This window comes from Microtus pennsylvanicus, chromosome 10, assembly GCF_037038515.1.
Source record: "Microtus pennsylvanicus isolate mMicPen1 chromosome 10, mMicPen1.hap1, whole genome shotgun sequence".
Taxonomy (NCBI): Eukaryota; Metazoa; Chordata; class Mammalia; order Rodentia; family Cricetidae; genus Microtus; species Microtus pennsylvanicus.
Window position 1 is genome coordinate 84,425,207 of NC_134588.1, and position 22,411 is coordinate 84,447,617.

Genomic DNA, 22,411 nt, shown 5'->3' on the forward strand with positions numbered 1-22,411 from the left:
GGGGCTGAAGTAGGAGGACCACAGATCCGAGGTCGGTCTGCCATTTCTGCCCATCAGTGGTAGAATGTTTCTTTGCACGCTTGAGATCCTGGGTTCCAATGTCAGTGTTGGTAAGGGAAGGAAAAGCCTTCGAGCACTCTCGTCTTGCAATTAATGGGGTTAGTGATGCCAGTATAACTTGGCGTTGAGCCTAGGAGTTTTCACCTTTCCTCTACCAGCAGGTCTATTTTTAATTATGTCCGGAGAAGCTAGGGACTGTTAGATGCTTTACTTAATGCGCTTTATTTACTATCTAATCCTTTCATTAAACTGCTAAACTCTGAGACTCTCTCCCCTTCGTGGAAGACTTCAGAGGTCTATAAGTAATAAAGTTCTGTACGAATTTTCTTTGTTGTGCGGGCTGTCGTTGGATCTATCCCAGACTGCTGTGGGCGGCCGGGTATTAAGGCTATTTCACATGAAATTGGTCTCAGCGCATCTCCTCACCTAGCCTGGAAAGAATCTTTATTGTTTGAAACTGGGTCTATCTTCGCTTCTTCATTGCGGTAAACATCTTGGTGGCATGCAAGGCTCGACGGCATTAGTAGGAGTGGGGTAACTACCAAAGCTCCCCGGAAGGAGGAAGTCACCCAAAGGCCAAAAACGTCACTGCTTAGCCCACAATGCACATGTCGCCTTCCTGGAACCTCGGACTACAACTCACCCATCCGGGCGGAAGCCGTCCACTTGGAACCCCATTGGACGTGATGAAACCAGGACTCCTGGGAGCCGGCCCGTCCTTCCGTCCGCCCGTGCCAACTGTCCTCGCCCGGCTCCGCCTCCGCCAGGACGCACGTCGACGACGCCGGCTCGACGCCCGCTCGGGGTCCGTGTGCGCAGGCGCGGTGGGGCGGGCGGCGTCCGCAGCGTGGGGGGGTGGGGCGGCGGTGACGCGATTCTGTCCGCGTTGGAGCGGGCGGGCCGCCGCCAGAGTCTCCGCGGCCGCCGTGTGACGTGGCACAGCCGAACACTTAACGCCGCGCCGGAGCCACCGCACCAGTCGCCGAGCAGCTCCGGGTCCCGCTGCGTCGCGTTCCCGCGGCTCCGCCGACCCGCCGCCAGCGAGCCTGCTCTTCTCCCTTCCTCCGCCGCCCGGTTGATCGGGAGCCGGGACCGAGAAGGCCCGAGGACGCATCGGACCCCCTCTCTTGACCGTCGCTCGTGCCACCGCCGCTATGGGCCTCACCATCTCCTCTCTCTTCTCTCGCCTCTTCGGCAAGAAGCAGATGCGCATTTTGATGGGTGAGTGTGCGGCCGGGAACCGGGGAAGGCCAGGCGTTTGCGCCGTGGCCTCCAGCCCAGCCTTCCCCGGCCGGGGTGGGGGAGGGCGGCCAAGAAGAATCCTTCGGGGGAACAATGGGGGCGAGGGGCGAGCGGTGTCTCCCACAGACGCTGAGCCAGATTTCCTCGCTCTCGGCTTTGCATGCTCGCCTCTCTCTGTCTCTGTCTGTTTCTCTCTCTCTCTCTCTTCCTGATCTAATTGAGAGCCTGAGAAGACGGAGCAGGGATCCAGGGTTAGTTTACCCCGGCGAGGCCCTTTCTAAGGGTGCAATCTTCCGCCCCACGTTTGTGGCTGTGGGCAGCGGTCGAGAGTGAGCCCGGGCGACTCCAGCCATCCCCCCCCCCCCCCCCTTTCCTGGTCGTGTACGCCCTCTGCACACACCATTGGTATGTGAGCCCAGCCTGGAGCAGCCCTGGGGCAGGAAGTGACCAGGCCCACTGTGGCGAAGGAGCACCCAAGGCTTGAGGAAAAAGTCCGGAGTCCTCTGAGCTCATGTCACTAAACTTTGCCTTGCTCTCCACTCGGTTTTATTTTCTACATGCTTATGAAGCTTATTCTGTGAAATCCGAGTTTATTCGTTCTAAACCTAAAACACTAAACCTATTTGGTTTACTATCTTTCAAACTATTTTTAATCCATCTGGCCTGGATAATAATAAAATGACAAAGTCAGTTATTAGAAACGAAAATTTTATTTATCCAGTTCATTCTAAAGCACCTGTACTGAATATGACTCTTGAGTTCAGGGTAATGTATTAAAATCGTTTGTTTAAACTGCTTCCCAGTGGCAGGTTTTATTGCCCACTGTTCACTACAGTGAAGGATTAGTTCTGTCCCTACTACAGCAGCCTGCCTCACAGCTGAGTTCCAAGGAGCTGAATAGTATCTTTTGACACTTGTCGAGTGTGAAGAGAAAAGGATCATTTTGAGCACGCACTACTACGAAGTGCTTCAGTTTCTGTGATGCAGAGTACGGGGGTACAAGCTGGTTATTGTGCCTCTCTCTTGTTCAGCTTCTTTACAGCCGTAAAAACAATTGTTCGTGACTCATTCACACAGCTAAGTGAAAATGTTTTCTTTCACAGTTACTCAGATCTCCTTTATGAAGAGGACAGTTATTTTTAGGAGGGCCGGTGTGTTATTTAAGCCTTAAATGCTTGGAAATTGGCCGTACGAAAAAGGATCTGAAGTCAAAGGGAGGACTTCAGACTGAGATAAATGAGTTTCTTCGAGACTAGCCAGTAGAAGAGTGTGTTACTAAAGAATTTATTATAAATGAGTTGTTTTTCCTTTGTTATAGTCTTGTGATGGCCTAAGGGATAGGGAGAAGGGAGATAGGCGCCTTAAACGCTTTATTGTGTCTGAGAAATTCTCCATCCTTCCCAAGTAGTGACTGGCAGGAAGGACGTAGAGCAGCCTTTAACCTGCTGTGGGGGTGGGATTCCTCTTCGTGTTAGGGATATGATAGCTCAGGTTTGCTCCGCTTGTGCTGCTTTTGTTTTAAGATACGGGTCGGCCTCTCTCTCTCTCTCTCTCTCTCTCTCTCTCTCTCTCTCTCTCTCTCTCTCTCTCTCTCTCTCTCTCTCATAGCTCTGGCTGTCCTGGAGCTCACTCTATAGACCAGGCAGGCCTTGAACTCACAGAGATCCATACCTGCCTCTGCCTGAGTGCTGGGAGTAAAGGTGGTGTCACCACACCTGAAGTTTTCCTTGTTTAACAGCACTGGTTCAGAAAACTAACTTTTATGATAACTGATGCAAGAAAGTGTCAGGGTTATCCGCATGAAGAGAGCACAGTGGGTAGGGAGTAATTCCTAAGAGTTTTGGGGGTTTTGTTATTGTGTTTTTCTTTGTGGTTTTCTGAGTGACCTTGTAATGAATAATCACTTTTATGGTACTGAAGGCGTAAGTCACAAACAATGCCAATTTTGGATTATGATTAATAGGGTGATATTTATTTAAAGGGGAAAAAACTTACAGATCACTTTCAGCCCTCTGCGTAACCAGGAAGGAAGTCAAGTCACCGGCGGAGCAGGAAGTGAAGAGAGAGAGGAGAGGGAAGTGGCTGCTTTTTTAAAGGGAGAGAGACCACGCCCCAAGGGGCTGGTATCTCAGCGACGATAGGCTGGAGGAGTGGGAGGACCTCCCGCAACACCTCCCCCTTCTGTTTAAATAAGAGAGTTCTAAACCTACTATGAAATTATATACAATAAGTACAAATATGCTATTCTAACTAGCTTAGGTCTTGTTTAATAAATAACTTGGCCAAGTCATGAGAGAAAGTAACTACATTTATATAGTCTTCAACCCCATCAAAGATCTGAGAAGGGAAATAATGTTACCTGGGTAATTAGGAAGTTCAGTAAAACAACTTCCAAAACATGCAACAAATCACAGAGACAACTAGCTACCTAGGCAATCACCCAAAGTCACATTAGCAGCGTTGAAGCAACCAACTTTGGCTAAGGCCTAACATAACTGACACACCATTTTCAAAGGCAAGCAACTTTCAAAACTATCTTACCCTGTCTTGGCAGGATAAGACAGCCCTGTTTTATCCATTGATGCATGCTCTGTATCTTTGTCAGTGGTTGAGGTATGGGCATTTCTTTGCCCCAAGGCCAGTTCTGCCAAAAAGAAATGCTCCAGGTGGAGTGTCTTTGGTGCTCAACATTCTCTCGGGAATAGAGTGGTGTTGCCAGGAGCAATTGTGTCTCACTACCACAAAACTCTGAGTTAGATTAAAGGCCATTTTCTACAGCTCTTTGAAGAAGTTGAAGATTATCTATCTATACTGAGTATAATCTCTATATATCTAAAGAACCTGATTAGTCTAATTATAAATGACAAACTTAGATGACTATTAGTCTATATAATTCTCAATATCTATCTAACTTAAAGACTAAGACAATAAACGACTGTGAAACAAATGAGGACAATGACCTCCAAATATAAACAATGTACAAATATACATTGCAGTGGGTAAATATATACCAATACACGAACATTATATAAGTATCTTAATCAGAGGTAGAAATGTACACTGCAATATGGTAAATATATACAATATATATATGTCAATACATAAAAAATGTTTTAAACAGAGGTAGAAACATGAATGCATACAATAGTCAATACAATTTAACTTTGTATCAATATACAAGAATCTATATCAATATATTTGTCTAACAACAGTAACTCACAATTACAAATCTATTATCCCATCATCCCTCTTTTTTTTTTTTTTCAAAATGATCCCTGAGCTTATAAAATTCCTCCCCCAACCCTCAATCGTATACTAATTATAATCAACCCCTAAATGATGTCCCTAAACCCAAGGGCAAACTTTACTGGGAGAGGGGACGTCGTCCTCTAAAATTACTTCCAGCTGTCATAGGGGCGACGTTCTTTCTGGGGGATCCTGTGAAAGTAAAATGATGGTTAAATTTCAAGATCAATGTCTTTTAAAATTGCAAATAGTCTCTGAGTATTTTGTGGAGGTCTGGCCAGAATGTTGTACAAGATGTGCACCATTTCAGCTAACCAAGTTGGAACTGTCTTGTGCAGCTGGTACCCAAAGCAGGTCTTGTTGTAGCGCTATCAGTATCTGACGTCATATCAACCAGGTGGAGTTGTTGTTATGGGGCCCCATCTTCTTCCTGGAAACTTCAAATGTCACTTCAGGAAAAACTCATTGTTCATTATGAAAAACTTAAGCATTAATCATATAGACATATATATATATATATATATATTCAATGAAAGACATGATAGATATATTCAATGAAAAGTATGATAGATATGAAGAAAAGCAAAGATGTTTTCTAAACTCATATTTCTTTCTGTCCCACATCATGGCTCTTGACATGAGACAGAAACTCCAGAAACTCTGGGTTTTTCTCTTACTAACAGGCTTGGAATTGGAGAGGGACTGAGCCAGAGTCCAACTTCAAAACCAGCTTTATAAATTTAGAAATATGGTTTAATATTACTTACACAACCCATTCAGTTTTCTTGATATTTTCTATCGGGCAGGTATTTTTCCATCTGTCAGTATCCAAACATCCAGGGTCCCTTGAATTTCTCAAAGATGAGTGTTTTCCTGTGGAGATAAGAACAGAACCCTGCCCCCATTCTATATGTTTTTCTTACCACCTGTATGAATATCATCATTGTGGATAAGTTGTCATTTCTCCTTTCCAAGAGGTTTCTCCTCTTCAAATCGAAACTTTATTAATTTTGATGGTATCCACAATTTTTCTTCTCCTGTGGAAACAAGAGCAAAACCCCTTCCCCAACGTAGCACATCTCCTGGCTTCCACTGAGAGGTCAGCACCTCTTTGAAATAAATCGGTTGATTTAGTTCAGCAGACTTTTCCATTATCCAATGTCTTTCTGCTGCTGTCGTTCCTTTCTCATTAGCGTTAAGAAAATTCAAGGTTAATAAAGCATTATGTAATCTATTTCTGGGGGTATTTTCGGTCCCTTTCTGTTTGTTCAGCATATCCTTTATAGTACGATTTGATCTTTCTATAACTGCCTGACCTGTAGGATTATTTGGTATACCTGTAATGTGTTTTATATTATAATAATCAAAAAAGCGTTTCATTTTCTTAGATACATATGCTGGACCATTGTCTGTCTTTATTTGTGCAGGTATACCCATGATGGCCATAACTTCCAATAAATGTGTGATTACTGAATCAGCCTTTTCTGAGCTCAGGGCAGTAGCCCATTGAAAACCTGAATACGTGTCTATGGTGTGGTGTACATATTTTAATTTACCAAATTCCATAAAGTGGAACACATCCATCTGCCAGATTTCATTTCTCTTAGTGCCCTTTGGGTTACTCCCTGCAGGCAACGGTGTTTGATTATAGAAAGAACAAGTAGGACATCTCTTTATAATGTCCTTAGCTTGTTGCCAAGTAATGGAAAATTCTTTCTTTAGGCCTTTACTATTGACATGATGCTTCTTATGAAATTCTGAGGCCTGCAACACACTTCCAATCAATAATTGATCAATCTCAGCATTGCCTTGGGCTAGAGGACCAGGCAGACCTGTATGGGAACGGATGTGTGTTATGTACATCGGACAAAGCCTGTTCCTGATTATGTCTTGTACCTGGATAAACAATGAAGTCAACTCTGTGTCATCTGGTATAAATTCAGCGGTTTCAATATGCAAGATAACTCTTTCTGCATATTGTGAATCTGTAACTATATTAAGAGGTTCTTTAAAATCCCTTAGCACCATAAGAATGGCATATAATTCTGCCTTCTGGACAGAATTATAAGGGCTTTGTTCCACCTTACTCAATTCATCTGACTTGTAACCTGCTTTCCCTGATTTATTTGCATCAGTATAGAACGTACGGGCTCCAGTTATTGGAGCATCACGTACAATTCTAGGAAGAATCCAAGAAGTTCTTTTTATGAGGTTAAGTCTACCACTTTTGGGATAGTTGCTATTAATTTCTCCCAAAAAATTAGCACAAGCTCTTTGCCACGGTTCATTGTCTTCCCATAACTTTTTTATTTCTTCAGTAGTAAAAGGCACTATAATTTCTGCTGGGTCTATACCTGCTAGTTGACGAAGTCTCAGCTTACCTTTTATAATTAATTCAGAGACTTTTTCCACATAAGTTTTTAATTTTTTACTTGGTTTATTAGGTATAAATATCCACTCTAAAATAATATCTTCCCTCTGCATTAGAATCCCTGTAGGAGAAATTCTGGAAGGCAATATGACTAGGATGCAGCTAAGATTTGGGTTCACCCTATCCACATGTGCCTCCTGTAATTTTTCCTCAATCATTGTCAGTTCCTTTTCTGCTTCAGCTGTCAGTTCTCTTGGACTATTCAAATCTTTATCACCATCTAAGGTTTTGTTTAAATGAACTATTAGATCAGGTGTTATCCCAACAGCTGGTCGTAGACTGGAAATGTCTCCTAACAATCTTTGGAAGTCATTAAGAGTCTTTAAGCGGTCTCTCCTAATTTGTGCCTTTTGCGTTTTAATTTTCTCTAACCCTATTCTGTAACCTAGGTAATTAATAGAGTTTCCTCTTTGAATCTTTTCAGGGGCAATTTGTAATCCCCACCTAGGCAAGACTTTCTTTACTTCTTCAAACATCCTTTCTAAAGTATCTTTATTTGAATCAGATAACAAGATGTCATCCATGTAATGATAAATAATGGACTTGGGGAATTGTTTACGAATTATTTCCAATGGCTTACTTACAAAATATTGGCACAGTGTAGGACTATTGAGCATACCCTGTGGGAGGACAGTCCATTGATATCTCCTATTGGGCTGAGAATTATTATAAGTAGGCACTGTAAAGGCAAATTTTTCTCTATCCTTTTCTTGTAACGGTATAGTGAAAAAACAATCTTTCAAATCAATAACTATAAGAGGCCATCCTTTTGGTAACAGAGAAGGCAAAGGAATTCCAGATTGTAGTGAGCCCATAGGTTGAATTACTTTGTTGACAGCTCTTAGATCTGTCACCATTCTCCATTTACCAGATTTCTTTTTTACAACAAACACAGGAGAATTCCAAGGGCTGGTTGATTCTTCAATGTGGTGAGCATTTAGTTGCTCCTGCACCAGCTGTTCCAATGCCTGTAGTTTATCTTCAGCTAGAGGCCACTGTTTGATCCATATTGGCTTCTCAGTTAGCCATTTTAAAGGTAGGGCTGTTGGTACCTCTAAAGGTTTGGTATTTGCTGTATGTTCTTGTACAGCCTGAATGGCTAGTGACCTTTTTCCATAATACCTCATCATATCTTTCCCAGAATTATGAGTTCCTGGAACTACAGGAATGTTAATCTGGGTATTCCATTGCTGTAGCAGGTCACGGCCCCATAAATTTATGGCAATATTGGCTATATATGGCCTTAGTCTTCCTATTTGCCCTTCGGGCCCTATGCATTCAACCCATCTTGTGCTTTGTTTTACACGAGATAGGGTTCCAATTCCCAGGAACTGAACATCTACCTCTTGAAGAGGCCAATTCGGATGCCAAGATTCTGGGGTAATGATACTTACATCCGCACCTGTGTCTAATAAGCCTTCAATAAAAGTGCCATTTATACAGACTCTTAGCTTTGGTCTTTGATCATTAATAGAAGTCTGCCAAAATATACGTTTACTCTGTCCAACTGGGTTTTTTGACTCATCCTCCACATGGATTTCATCATTTAGACCAGTATTACTTTTTGCAGCAGAAATTGGAGCTTTTAATTTTCTTGGTGAGGCACGTTCTCCACTGTGACTGGGAATGACTGGGCCACTGTTGGCTTGGGGGCCTGCGAGAGGCCCCTCAAGGAGTTTCCCGACGGTATCGGGTTGCCTTGTTTGTCTGTTGTTGACCTGCATTCATTGGACCAATGTCGGCCTTTACCGCATCTCCTACATATACCTGAAGGCCTAGGTCTCCTATCTTTGTCATTCCCAGAGGAGATAATATTCCTAGAAATTCTGTGCCTGCAATCCCTTTTCAGATGTCCTAATTTACCACAATTAAAACACCTGGCAGTTTGATGTCTCCTCATTGCTGTGGAAATCGCTTCTCCTACCCAAGATTCATCGTTATAGCTAAACGTCTCAACATTCATCGTATGCTGAATCCATTCATCCATAGGTGCTGATCTAGACTTTAAAGGCCCAATTATCTTTTTGCATTCTATGTTTGCATTCTCAAAAGCTAGAGATTCAAGAAGTATTCGTCTAGCTTCTGGGTCTGTTACCCCTATGTCCAGAGCCTTAATTAATCTTTGCAAAAAGTCAATAAAGGGTTCTCTCTGTCCCTGCCTAATTCTGGTATATGATTCAACCCTTTTTGCTGGATCTTGTATCCTATTCCAAGCATTTAAAGCTGCTTGGTGACATAGACACAGTACTTCATCATCATAAAGAGCTTGGACCTGTGGATCAGCATATTCTCCTGCACCAAGAATTTGATCTTGGGAAACCTCAATACCTTTTGCTCTTCCTTGCTGTTCCATATGTTTGGATTCTTCTCTGAAATAAATTCCAAACATCAAGGAAGGTCCATTATCTAAAACTGCAGACACTAACTGATGGAAATCATGGGGGGTAGCTCTAGCATTAGAAGCCCAAGTCCTTATCATTTCCTTTACGTATGCAGAGTGCAAGCCAAAATTAACAATAGCTTGCTTAATTTCTTTTAGATCATTCATTGCTATTGGCGTCCATCTAGCTTCTCTGACTCCCTTTGAGCCTTTAGAAGTTGACGCTTTGTCAGAATTAAGTATAGGGTATGCTGCTAAAACCTTTGGTAAGCCAGTTCTAATAGCTGGTGTTGGCATTGTATTCTGTCCTTGTGCCTTATTACTCTGTTCACCAGCTCCAATCATTTCTTCAATCATTTCAAGTCTTTTTATTATTGTCTCTTTTGAATCCTTAATCTCCTGACCTGCATGAGTTTCTAGTAAAGATTGTATGGTTCTTAGGAGTGCCATGATCTTCCTAAATGATAGAATATGCAAAAAAATACTGAAACCTAGTAACCAGTAAATTAAGTTATCCCCATAGTCATATAAACCTTGCATGATATAACCCATTGTATTGGTAACCAGAACAGTAAAATTCGCGTTGGAAACGGGAACTGCCATATTACCTATTATCCAGCAGGTGGCGCTGTTGCCAAGTCTCGACGAAAACACGGTCCTGTTTCAAAGTCCGCCTAGTATTTGTTAAAAACTGGAAAATGTAAGTTGCTCAACAAAGTAAATGTAATTAAATCAATTCCAGAGATGGAACCAGAAACCAGAATCCAGGGGTAGGGAAGAGCAACCTGGAAGCCGCTTATGCCTCCACGTGACAGAGTCACCCTGAGGGGTTGCAGCTTTCAGCAACCACGTGCTCTGGTTCGCGCCACTTAAGAGCTGTGCTTGCAAGGGAGATTTGAAAACGACTCAGAAAAGAGCAAATCACGCGGGCAGAGACTTCGCGGGCCTGTGGAGTTTAAATCCACAGGCAGCGGCTGAGGAAGCAACTGCTCCCGCCAAGCTGAACAAGCGCCCGCCAAGCCGAACTTGCGGCCGCCAAGCCGAACTTCCGGCCGCCAAGCCGAACTCGCGGCTGCGAGCCGGGAGAGGTTCTAAAACCAAACGTTGGGCGCCAAATGAAGGCGTAAGTCACAAACAATGCCAATTTTGGATTATGATTAATAGGGTGATATTTATTTAAAGGGGAAAAAACTTACAGATCACTTTCAGCCCTCTGCGTAACCAGGAAGGAAGTCAAGTCACCGGCGGAGCAGGAAGTGAAGAGAGAGAGGAGAGGGAAGTGGCTGCTTTTTTAAAGGGAGAGAGACCACGCCCCAAGGGGCTGGTATCTCAGCGACGATAGGCTGGAGGAGTGGGAGGACCTCCCGCAACATGGTACTTTCCCCATTCAAGCATTGGGAACATCAGTGAGTGGATGGTTGTATGTACACATGTGCACATGTATTATGTATTTGCTTTGTGGTGCAGTTTTGAGAACTGGAACTCAAGACCTTTGTATGAACTCTACCCTCTCCCTAGCCCTGAATGTTGGTTTTGTTTTGTTTATTTATCTCTCTCTCTTTCATTAATGGGCTCCTATTTCTTTTTTGTTCTTCTTCCTTTTCTTTTTTTGGTTTTTCGAGACAGGGTTTCTCTATAGCTTGGGAGCCTGTCCTAGAACTCAGTCTGTAGACCAGGCTGGCCTCGAACTCACCAAGACCGCCTGCCTCTGCCCCCTCGGTGCTGGGATTAAAGGCCTGGCGCCACCGCCGCCTGGCTCATGCTTTCCTTATCAAGCTTATATATGCCTCCTTGAGTCAACAGCTTCTCATAGTCTGTTTATTCTTTTGGTACAGGGATTAAAATCAGGGTTTCTTGAGTTTTGAGCATATACACAACCACTGAGCTACTCTGAAGTCCTAGATTTTAAAAGCATATTAAGAGACAGTAGTAGTTAGCCAGTGTGTCTGGTTTGCCCAACTTCTGTGGAGATGAAAACTTAATTTCCATACTAGCTGTTCTCCCAAAATTAATTTGAGAAGATTTTGAAAGATACATCTCATAGTTAACCATAATTAAAAATAAGCCAAGCCTGGGTTAGTGTGATGTCGTGTGCCTGTAATCCTAGCACCAAGGAGGCCAGTGTTTCAAACACTAACAAATAGCCAATACGATACATTGAATTTAAAATCTTCTAGACTATTGATCAACAGAAATGATGTATTAGTTATTTATAAGGGAAATTTATTCATTTGAATAAAAATTTTAAATTCAAGGACGACTAATTTCTACCTTAGATTACTCAGGAAGCCAGAGTTAGAAAGCAGTCGCTCTGAATTGTATTTTAGAGGTCTATGATAAGGTGTGCTTTTGGTAAATAAATACTTAAATTTAATTTTGAAATTACTAATGAATTTGTAGAGGAGTTACAAATTTTAACCTATTTTCTTTGAACTTGGGAAAAAGGCTTCTGAGAATGTAGTGTCTTTACCCACTGAACTGTCTTGCCAGGTTTTTTGAGATAGGGTCTCATAGTGCAGGCTGGCCTACTCGCTGTGTAACTAAGGATGGCCTTGACCTTCTCTCTGATCTACCTCCTGAGCACTGGGAAGGAGCCTCTGTGTGCCAGCATTAGAAATGCACTAATGAGTAATAAGTACTAATAAGTGAGGCTTTAAGGTAGAGTGTTACTTCATGTTTTTTCTCAAAAACATTTCATACATTTTATTAGTTAATTCTTTGTTCTGATTCTTTTTTTAAACTTTTTGTGAAACTTAGATATGAAAAAAGGTGATCATCACGCATAATTCAACCATTTGACTATTATTACTTATTTTATGAGTGTGTGTGTGTGTGTGTGTGAGAGAGAGAGAGGGGTGGGGGAGAGAGGAGAGAGAGATCTCCTGGAACTGGAGTTACAGGTGGTTGTATACTGCCCAGTGTGAATGCAGGGGATTGAACTTGGGTCCACTAGAAGAACAGCAAATGCATATTACTGAGCCATCTCTCCAACTCCTACTTGTCACGCTTATTCTCCACATTTAGAAGGCTTAATTCCTCTTAAATTATTTTGTGTTTCTTTTCAATTAATATATTACAAGCATTTTCTTATGCCATTATTTGCGAACATAATTACTAGCCTTTGATAATTTGTTGCTAATTAGCTCATTCATAAAAGGGAAAATACTCCTCAATTTTGTTGGGTAGAAGCAAGATCCAAACATTTTTGCAAAACCTAAATTTATTTTTTCTATAACTGGTAGTTTCAATTTAAATGGTCAAAGCTCTGAAGAACTAGATAAAATATTACGATGTGGTGGTCTGAAGAAAACCTTAAAGGTAAGATCACAGTATATAAATACAGTTTGAGAGCTTGAGCATCCAATTAGCTTTCATAGGTTGGTGGGTGTTTTGTGACACAAGGTCACATATAACCTAGGCTGGGTTTGAATTCCTGGTTTTTCTGTCCTATTTCCCATATTCTGGCATTACACCACTATCCAGCTGTTTTGTTTTTCTGATTTTTGTAAGTAGAAATATATGTTCATAAATCATAAGCCACCCTGAATCTTCAAGATGGCCCAGCAGATAAAGGAAGGCACTTGCTGCCAAGTCTGACCACTGGAATTCAGTCCCTGGGAGTGGAAAGGTGGTGGGACAGAGTGACTCCTGCAAGCTGTCCTGACACCTCCACAGGCAGTGTTCATTCATGCACATACACATAGAAACTCATACACAAAATAAACCGTAATAAAAATGTGCCACGCCCTAAAGTATAATTTTATGTTTATAAAGTTGTATAACAGTTATCATCATCAAATAGAATATTTTCATGACTGCCCAAATTGAATCCTATAACTTTTTAAACATAATTTTTATTGATTCTTTGAAAATTTCACATCGTGCACCCCAATCCCACTCATTTCCCAATCTCTCCATATCTGCCCCTCATCCCTGTAGCATCCCCCCCAAAGAAAAATTTTAAAAATATTAATTAAAAACAAATCAAAGCAAACAAACAAAAACCACTTCCACTCTTCCTCTTTCCCACCTCTCCAGAACCTCTCCATTCGTCTCAATGGCATTGGTGTCCCATGACTTTATCAGTCGTTCCCAGTTTGCTCTTTCACCACCCATGGCAACCACTAATAGTCTTTGCTTTTGTAGGTTTTTCTGTTCTAGACATTTCAGCTAATGGAATAATGATATATGGCTTTTTTCTGTTTGGCCTTTTCACTTATCATAGTTGTTTTCAACATTTGTATAACATCTGTTAGTATTCTGTGATGTTTTGTGGCCAAATGGGAATTCCATTGTTTAGAAACTCAGTTTATCCATTTATCAGTTGATGGAAATCGGTTATTTTAGTTGTCGTGAATGATGTCATTTAGTGTGTTTGTGAACAAGTTTGTCTGTAGACTCAAACTCAGAGACACAGCTGTCTCTGCCTTCCAAGTGTTGGGATTAAAAGCACCCTACCTGGCCCAAAGGTCAATTCTGATGTTAATAAAATTTGATCACAATCAAAAAGGTCTTACCCTCTTCACAGAAGAGTTGAAAGAACAAGTTGTCTTTTCGCTGAGGGTGCCAATTCTAGAGCCTTATACTTGCTCTGTGCAAGGGCTCTACGGCTGAGCTCCCACCCTCCAATTTGCTCATCTTGTTGATACCCCATTTCACATTTGAAACCAAATACTTTATGTAACAGTTAGCCTCTTTTGGGTCTATAAGTGAGGGCAGACTAGTCACTGGCACGGCTATATATGTTCCCTCTTAGCATTAAGAACTTTTTTTTTTTTTTTGGTTTTTCGAGACAGGGTTTCTCTGTGGCTTTGGAGCCTGTCCTGGAACTAGCTCTTGTAGACCAGGCTGGTCTCGAACTCACAGAGATCCGCCTGCCTCTGCCTCCCGAGTGCTGGGATTAAAGGCATGCGCCACCATCGCCCGGCGCATTAAGAACTTTTTAAAAGAAAGATTTTACTTTTAATTTTTAATTGTGTGTATATGTGTGTCAGAGTGTGGTGCCTGTGCAGGACAGAAGAGGTCACTGGATCCCTTAGCAAAGGCACTTAGAAGACGTGTGATGGTGGCTGCCAGGACTGAACCAACACTTGCTCTGAATCACTAACTCATCTCTCCAACATAAAGAGCATTTATTCAAAATAAACTGTGTAAATATTAAACAGCAGGTTAATTTTTGGTCTGGAGATGTGGCTTGGTTGGTGTGCTGTGCTAGCTTCTCCATTTCTAACAGGCTCAGCTCACCTGTAATCCTAGCACCAGTGTTCAAGGAGAGAGAAGCAGGAGTATCAAGAGTTGAAGGCCATAGATAACGAGTTGCGGGCACTCTGGGATATATGAGAGACCCTGTCTCCAACAGAGGCACTCAGCTAGTTGGTGACACAGTACATTTTAACTCATTTGTGTATCAAAGAGTTAACTTTTACTTTGAAACTAAATTATTGTTGAATTGCTTGTGTATATTTGATTCAGATTTTAAATTTATGATATCTTCTTCTAGTTGGATTGGATGCTGCTGGCAAGACGACAATTCTGTATAAACTGAAATTAGGGGAGATAGTCACCACCATTCCTACCATTGGTAAGAAATTTATAGATAACTCTATACAGTGAAAATATAGTTTTGTTTTTGTTAATCTTAAGAGATGATATTGGTAAGACTTAAAAAGCTATTCTAAGAGACTTACACATTGCACGGGTTTAATTCTTGGTACTTTATTATGAACAGTGGTCATTTTTTTTTTCTTATAGGTTTTAATGTGGAAACAGTAGAGTATAAAAACATCTGTTTCACAGTATGGGATGTTGGTGGTCAAGATAAAATTAGGCCTCTCTGGAGGCATTACTTCCAGAATACCCAGGTGAGATATGCCATGTATTTGTAACTTATTTATAGAAACTTAATATATAGATTTCATATTCTGAATTTTATATTGAGTGTTGACTTGTTTACATTCTTTAGTATGTACTTACTCATGCCTTTGAAAGTTCAGGCACATAGTGTGGAAGAGTTAAATGTAGCTGCTCCAGTGAGATTTTAGATAGGAGTAAATGAGTTCTCAAGAATTAATTACGTATTTCATCAGTAGTTCTTTTGATTCTTAACCTTAATTTTGAGATTAAATTATATATCACAGTGGTAGAACTTGATTTATTTAGCTCAGTCTGCTTTGCTAACTTATAAGACTTTTTTATATTATCTTACAGGATATACTGGCATGAAAGAGACCTTAGTGATTATGTAGATAAGGAGTTGTCAAATTTGGCTACACTCTTGAGGGAGTTTTGAAAATTTCTAAAGTTGTCATAAGTCAGAATCTTGAACATGCAAGGCCAGCAAGCTTAGTGTTCCACACCTTAGTATGTGTGTGGCTCACCTGGCTATCTGTTAAAGATACAGATTGATTTAGTGGGACAAGCTTTTTAGATTTGATACTTCTAGTAAGTTCTCTTGTGGTGTTGATTTTGCTAGTTTGGGTTCTTATCAAGAGTTCTGTTGTCATTTTTGAACTGTGGGGAGGCCTCTCAGATTGTAGTGCGCTTAACTGCGTCCTTAGTGTCTGCTTACTAAATGCTAGTAGCCACTCTACCTTCCAAGTCAAGTTTTGACAACTACAAATGATTGCATTCTTGCAAAAACCATAAAACCTCCCTAGGGACAAAATTATTTCCTGGTAAGAACTACTATTCTAGTTCTCCTGTGGTTGTATTTCCTCTCCGCCTGTCCTCTGAATGCTGAGATTGCAGACGTGTACCATATGCTAGGGTTTCTCAAAGTGAGGAAACCGAAACTTAGAAGTGACTTTAAGACATAGCAGTGGCACATACCTGTAACTGGGAACCTGTAATTGCACTTGGGAAGTAGGAGGATGAATCTAAATTCAGTCTAGTCTGCTCCTGCATAGCATGTTCGAGGCCAACTAAGGCTCCATAGGGAGAACTTGTCTTTAAAAAGAAAAGATTGAGGGGTTCTTTTTGTTTTTGTTAACCTGGTCTCAGTTCTCTTGTCTGGGGGTTACACATCAGGTCTTGTTTTACTACCAAAGTTGAGAATTTCTTGAAGTAGTATATTTAACTTTTGAGATATTTAAGATTTGTAGTGTTGTGCTTATTCTCCATTGAGGTACATTGTTGCCTGGTAGCAGTAAGTACCCTTGTTGAGTGGCTGGAACAATCCTGGCTTAAGTAGAATATCTTATTAAATAAGTGTATGAATATAAAAGTAAATATGTGCCATAATTTCTTACTAAAAAACAAGAATGTTTTAATTCATATGGCTTTGGATAGAAAACAGATTTTTGAAAAGTATAGGCTTTAAAAAACTTCATTGTGGAAATAGAAGCTAACACAATAAACCATGTATCTGAAGTAAAATCAGGCATGATGTAAATCTTGCTGATTTTAAACCTTATAATAATAGTCTGATCCTTATATTTGTTTAGAATGTTTTGTAAGACATGTGAATCATGAATTTGGGATTAAATCTATCCTGGTCTCTTTGGATGACTTTACAATTAAAGGCCAGAGAATTCTTCACCCTAGATAGTTTTTCCCCTTCTAGGGAAAGCTCTATGTGGCCTGGTTTAATCACAGCTAAGCTAGCTCTTTTAGCTTGCATTTCTAGCATTACTAATCAGTTCTAACTCCTCACACTTAAACTAATTGTTTATTGTGGTAAATTCCTCTCCCCTCATTAGATAATTCCATCTCTTTTGCTTTTCTAAATAATTTGGCTTTTTCAAAAAGGTTGATTTTTATTTTTTGTGTATGTGGTCCCCCCAAATGTGTGTGTGGGGGGGGGGGAGAAAGAACACCACATACATGCCTGGTACCTACAGAGCCAGAAGAGGTTGTTAGATTCCTGGAACTAAAGCTAAGGATGGTTGTGAGCTGCCATGTGAGTGATGGGAACTGAACCTGGATCCTTTATCAGAACAGAACTGACTGACCCCAGTTTGTTTGGCTTTTTAAGCAATCTTTTCTTAGAACAGATAGACGTGCTTTCAGAAGCTTAACTCTTCCATACTGTTGATCGTTTATAAGATTTATTTATTATATATACAGTGCTCTTTCTGCATGTCTGCAGAAGAAGGCACCAGATCTCATTACAGATGGTTGTGAGCCACCATGTGGTTGCTGGAAATTGAATTCAGAACCTCTGGAAGAGCAGCCCATGCTCTTAACCTCTGAGCCATCTCTTCAGCCCTAAAAACTATTTTTAAACACTCAGTCTTAGTTAGGGTTACTACTGCTGTGATAAAACATGGTCAAAGCATCCCAGAACTACTGCCCAGGGACAGCACTACCCATCATGGGCTGGGCACTCCCACATCAGTAATTAATTAAGAAAAGGCCGTACAGTTGGATCTTACGGAGGTATTTTCTCACTGAGGTTCCCTGTGTTCAGATGATCTAGCTTGTTGATGTAAACCTAGCCAGGACGCAGAAGTTACTTTCTAACACACGTCAAACTCTCCATGCTGTCTTGCTAGTATTGAATATTTAGTGTGGCCCCTAAGTTTAACTGTTATAATTTATTGAAAATTTTTTCCCTAGGGTCTTATTTTTGTGGTAGATAGCAATGATCGTGAAAGAATTCAAGAAGGAGCAGCTGTGCTACAGAAAATGGTAAGTATGTATTTTAAGTTGATCATTTCCAAGATTTATTATGGGGGTACTGTCCGTGATTACATACCTAGAGGTAGAAATAAGCTTGGGAAATTTATGTTATTTCCAAGTTCTTAATGCACAAAAAAGCCTTCTAAGGTCTATTTATTTATGTAATTCGCAGTTCTCAACTTGTGGGTCAAGACCCCCTTTTGAGGGTCAAATGACCCTTTCACAGGGGTCACCTAAGACCATCAGGACACACAGATATTTATATTGCGATTCATAACAATAACAAAATTACAATTACAAAGTAGCAATGAAAATAATTTTATAGTTGAAGATCGCTACAACTTGGGAATTGTATTAAAGGGTCACAACACGAGGAAAGCTGAGAACCACCTTCTTAAAGGCCAATCATTATTTGCTCAAAGTGAAGGATATGAGATTTATAAAAGTGCTTGGAATTTACATAGAGAAATTTAATTGATGTTTAATAGCTTGTTTAATGTTGAATAAAATGTATATTTAGGTTAGGAAGACTTGTGAATAGTCAGTTTGATTTTAGAAGCAGCTAACAGTTGAACCTTTACCCCAGCTTCTGGAAGATGAACTGCAGGACGCAGTGCTGCTGCTGTTTGCAAACAAACAGGATTTGCCAAACGCTATGGCCATCAGTGAGATGACGGATAAGTTAGGTCTTCAGTCTCTCCGCAACAGAACAGTAAGTACTGGAAGGTGATACTCAGCTGCTGATTAGTATTGTTATTGTTGTTACTATTTGGAGATAGGGTCTAACTGTGGTCCTGGCTGGCCTGGAACTTACTCTGTAGACCAGGCCTCAGATGCACATAGATCTGCCTGCCTCTGCATATGCCACCATGCCCACCCAGTTTAAATGTGTAGTAATTATTTCCTTTAGACAGACAGGATTATAAGAATATGGTAACAATATTTTATAGAAAATACATACTAAAAACCAGCCCTTTTGGGCTTTAAGTCAAAACTATAAATTTTGCATTAAATTTTTGTTTTTAAAAATATCGATAATCTGTTTTCTATTTAATTTTATCTTCTGTATTGGTACATTATCAATACTAAGAGTTGAATATGTAGAGATTACAGACATTCTTAGTTTTGTGCCATTTAAATAACTCTCCAGCTTTTTTTTTTAATGCCTTTATTTTTACTATTTTTTGTGTTTGGGGTTGAGTGATTCTTTCACGTGGTGGGATAGTTACCCTACCGCTGAGCAGCATCTGTAGTTGAGTATTATGTAGTTGATGCTGGCCTTGACATTCTGTTTTTCTTTCCCAAGTGCTACGATTAGAGGCATGTGTAGTCTTAGCAAGCCTTAGGTTTTGTGCTGTTTATAGCTGCTGTATTTTAAATCATATCATTAAATGCCTTTGTCTTTGTTTAAACTTGAAAACGTTATGGAGGAACCTTTGCTGACACCTTTTTCTAATACAAAATTACGAGAAATACTGTGCCCCCTATCAGGTAGTGATTTGATATCGGCAAAGTCCAATGTACACATGGAAACTGTATCACAGACATGAGACCATGTTTTCAAAAGAGAAAGATAACTGTCAAAAACCCAGTGTCCCACACTCAACAGCAGCTTTACATTGACCTGTTAACAAGGCAGATACTGTTTATTCTGTAGACTGCTATGATGTCCCATGTGAATTAAAAAAATATATACTGTAAAAGACTTTTTTTAAACTGTGGAGATAAAAATTTATGCCCTTTCCCTCCTTCTGGGTTGCTAGGCTATTTGATAGTCAGACAATTGGCAACATGGTAAACCTGCAATGGCTTTGCAATATTAAAATAAGTTTTTTTTTCTTCTAAGGTGAAATAAGACTAGTCAGTTAAAAATGAATAAATTATCTGGGTGTTTCAAGTTTTCTGGGGGGTTTTGTTTTTGGTTTTTTGAGACATCTTTTATTATTTAGATTTTATTGTGTTTCATAGAAGTAACAAAGAATCTTTACTGTTTAAAAAGTGAAACTTTTTGGAATATGTAAGATCAAAGATGCTAAAATTACTTTTTAAAAAGAAGTAAAATTATGTGAAAAGTTTTAGTTCTTAGAATACCAACAAATATCTTTCAGAAATTTACCCCTTTTAGACTGGGGGTGTGGCTTAATGGCCGAGGACTTGTCTAGCACATGTGAGGGCGTGGGCATGAGAACTACACAAAACAAAGCTCCTAGTTATGGGGTACAACGAGACGGTCTTAAGGACCAGGTAGGTAATGTGCTCCCATTACTCTGCAGATTGTTAGGGAAAACTAAACTACTAAAGCCATTGAATAACAGTTTTAAATGGATAGAGTGAAGAAATTCCTAAAGGGTACTTTTGAGTGACCTTTGTAGTTACTGAAAGGATTAAATTCATGTTTGTGGGATGCAAGTAGATTACTTAATGTTTAGATTAGATCCTTAATGTTTATTACTGTGATTTAATCGTTTCCATTTTTTATGCTTATAATGTCTTAGTAGTGCCCTTGGCCATTTATGGGGAGGGAGGACTTAATATTTTCTGTTTAAAAATGAAAGTAGGTATTATCTTGCTAATCAAGTATTTTCTTGTCCTTTCTTCACAGTGGTATGTTCAAGCCACTTGTGCTACACAAGGAACTGGTCTGTATGAGGGACTCGATTGGCTGTCAAATGAACTTTCAAAACGTTAAATGAACCTGGATATCCAACCAAGGACATGTTTGATAGAATTGGTCTAGACTTGTTACAACAAAATTAGTTTGCATCTTGGTTATTAAAGAAAATCTGAGACAGGTTTGGGCAGAATATTACAGCATTTAAAACTTACTTTGTTGCCAATTATTGTTTACCAAGCACAATGTTGCTGTTTAGCAATATGCTTGGGTGTAAGAGAAATTCTCCTTGGGAAAAAAAAGTATCCACTATTATACTTCCCTGAAGCCTAAATGCCTGGACGTACAGCTATTGTGACACCTTTAAACAAATCTGTTTTGAGTGTTTTTTGAGCCCACACCAATAATGTTATAAAGTTATTCCCTTGGTACTTTACTGACACCTTGATCATTCCTAGGACAGTCTGCTGATGTAACAATGTAGCATTCCATTTGTATTTATTTCTGCCCCTTACCAAAAAAAGATTTTTCTAATACTGCTTGTACCAGCCAGGGAAGTGCTCCAAAACACTATTGAGTTTTCTTGGACTGAGGATGCCCCACCACCAGCAGCCATTAATGACTCCTGGCTTCCATCAGCCAAACTTACCTCGTTAATGTGGTCTGCATTTGATAGCTAATTCTGTGCTGGTTGCAAAGAGTTCATATTGAGATAACTTTTAATATTCAGCAGATTGTCTTCCTTTATATTGTTACCTTTTTTATGTTGCATGTTGCTTTTGGAATCAGCCTGACTCTTTGCCCAGTATATGATAGTTCTGCTGATATTTTACTGTTTATTGATGAACCTATCTTCATAAAGAATTTTTTGAAAACTCATCAAATTCAGTGAATAAGTTTTCTTCATAACCCATTTGAAATTATTCCTAATAAAATGATAAAAAATGTGATTGTGTGTTCTTTTCAGTCTTTGGAATATTTGAAACTGATTTCCTTACAAGGCAAGGTTGATTTTTGCATATTTTACATGATATGGCCAATAATATAAGCCCCAGGGAGTTTACTAATGGTTTAAGTTGGCAGTAAACTTAACCATGGTTTAAGTGCATCAAAGTAATGTACTACTTTTTTCTAGGAGAATATAATTTAAAGCTGTAAAGTTCAAACAACAGATCAATAGTAAAAAGTTGTCCTAATTTGAACTCCAGAAGTAGGGTATGAAGCTCTCAGTTGGTGGAGTACTTGACTTGTATGCAGAGCCCCCAGTTTGGTTCCCAGGACCATGTCCCATAGACATGACATGCATGTCTGACAGGCATGTCAGAAATTGTCATTGTCTCCTTAGTGAGTTTGAAGCCAGACTAGGAAACATAAGACCTTTCTCAAAAAAAAGTAAAGTAACAAGTGGTGTCCGTACATTTGGCAGCTAACATTGGGTGGAATACATAGCTGTAAGTGATGCTACTCTAGAGAACAGGCTGCAGGCACTTTGTAACTTAGCATTTCACGATGTCAAAGCTGTATGCAACTTAACGTGTTAAGGTGACAACAGTGGTACATGTCATAACTATTCTACTTAGAGTGGATTGTTCTCTATTTAATGCTTCCTATTATAAACTGCTTTTTATGATTCTTTGAGCTTTATATAAACTCAAGGATCAAAATTTTTGCTGTTTTGACAGTCTTTTCTAACAATCCCGCTTATTATGGAACTTGCTTTGTAGACCAGGCTGGTCTCAAATTCAGAGATCCACCTGCCTCTGCCTCCCTAGTGCTGGGATTAAAGATGTGTGCCACTGTGCCCGGCTTCAAAACTTTATTA

The 22,411-nt window shown here is 40.1% G+C and overlaps 1 protein-coding gene across 1 annotated transcript; it reads left to right on the top strand.

The window, feature by feature from the left end:
- The first annotated feature begins 979 nt into the window (after positions 1 to 979).
- Positions 980 to 21,539, top strand: Arf4 (ARF GTPase 4). The gene is made up of 6 exons (XM_075988846.1): positions 980 to 1,281; positions 14,860 to 14,940; positions 15,111 to 15,220; positions 17,916 to 17,987; positions 18,565 to 18,690; positions 20,581 to 21,539. The coding sequence occupies exons 1-6, from the start codon at positions 1,215 to 1,217 to the stop codon at positions 20,665 to 20,667; spliced, it is 543 nt and encodes a 180-aa protein (XP_075844961.1). The 5' UTR covers positions 980 to 1,214; the 3' UTR covers positions 20,668 to 21,539.
- Positions 21,540 to 22,411: the final 872 nt, after the last annotated feature.

What these genes read in the sequence shown, in the direction of transcription:
- Arf4 (XM_075988846.1), top strand. Translation starts at nt 1,215, where the DNA reads ATGGGCCTCACCATCTCCTCTCTCTTCTCTCGCCTCTTCGGCAAGAAG. An exon ending in ATTACTTCCAGAATACCCAG is followed by an intron (nt 15,221 to 17,915) that starts GTGAGATATGCC and finishes TTTTTTCCCTAG; the next exon opens with GGTCTTATTTTTGTGGTAGA. An exon ending in CAGCTGTGCTACAGAAAATG is followed by an intron (nt 17,988 to 18,564) that starts GTAAGTATGTAT and finishes CCTTTACCCCAG; the next exon opens with CTTCTGGAAGATGAACTGCA.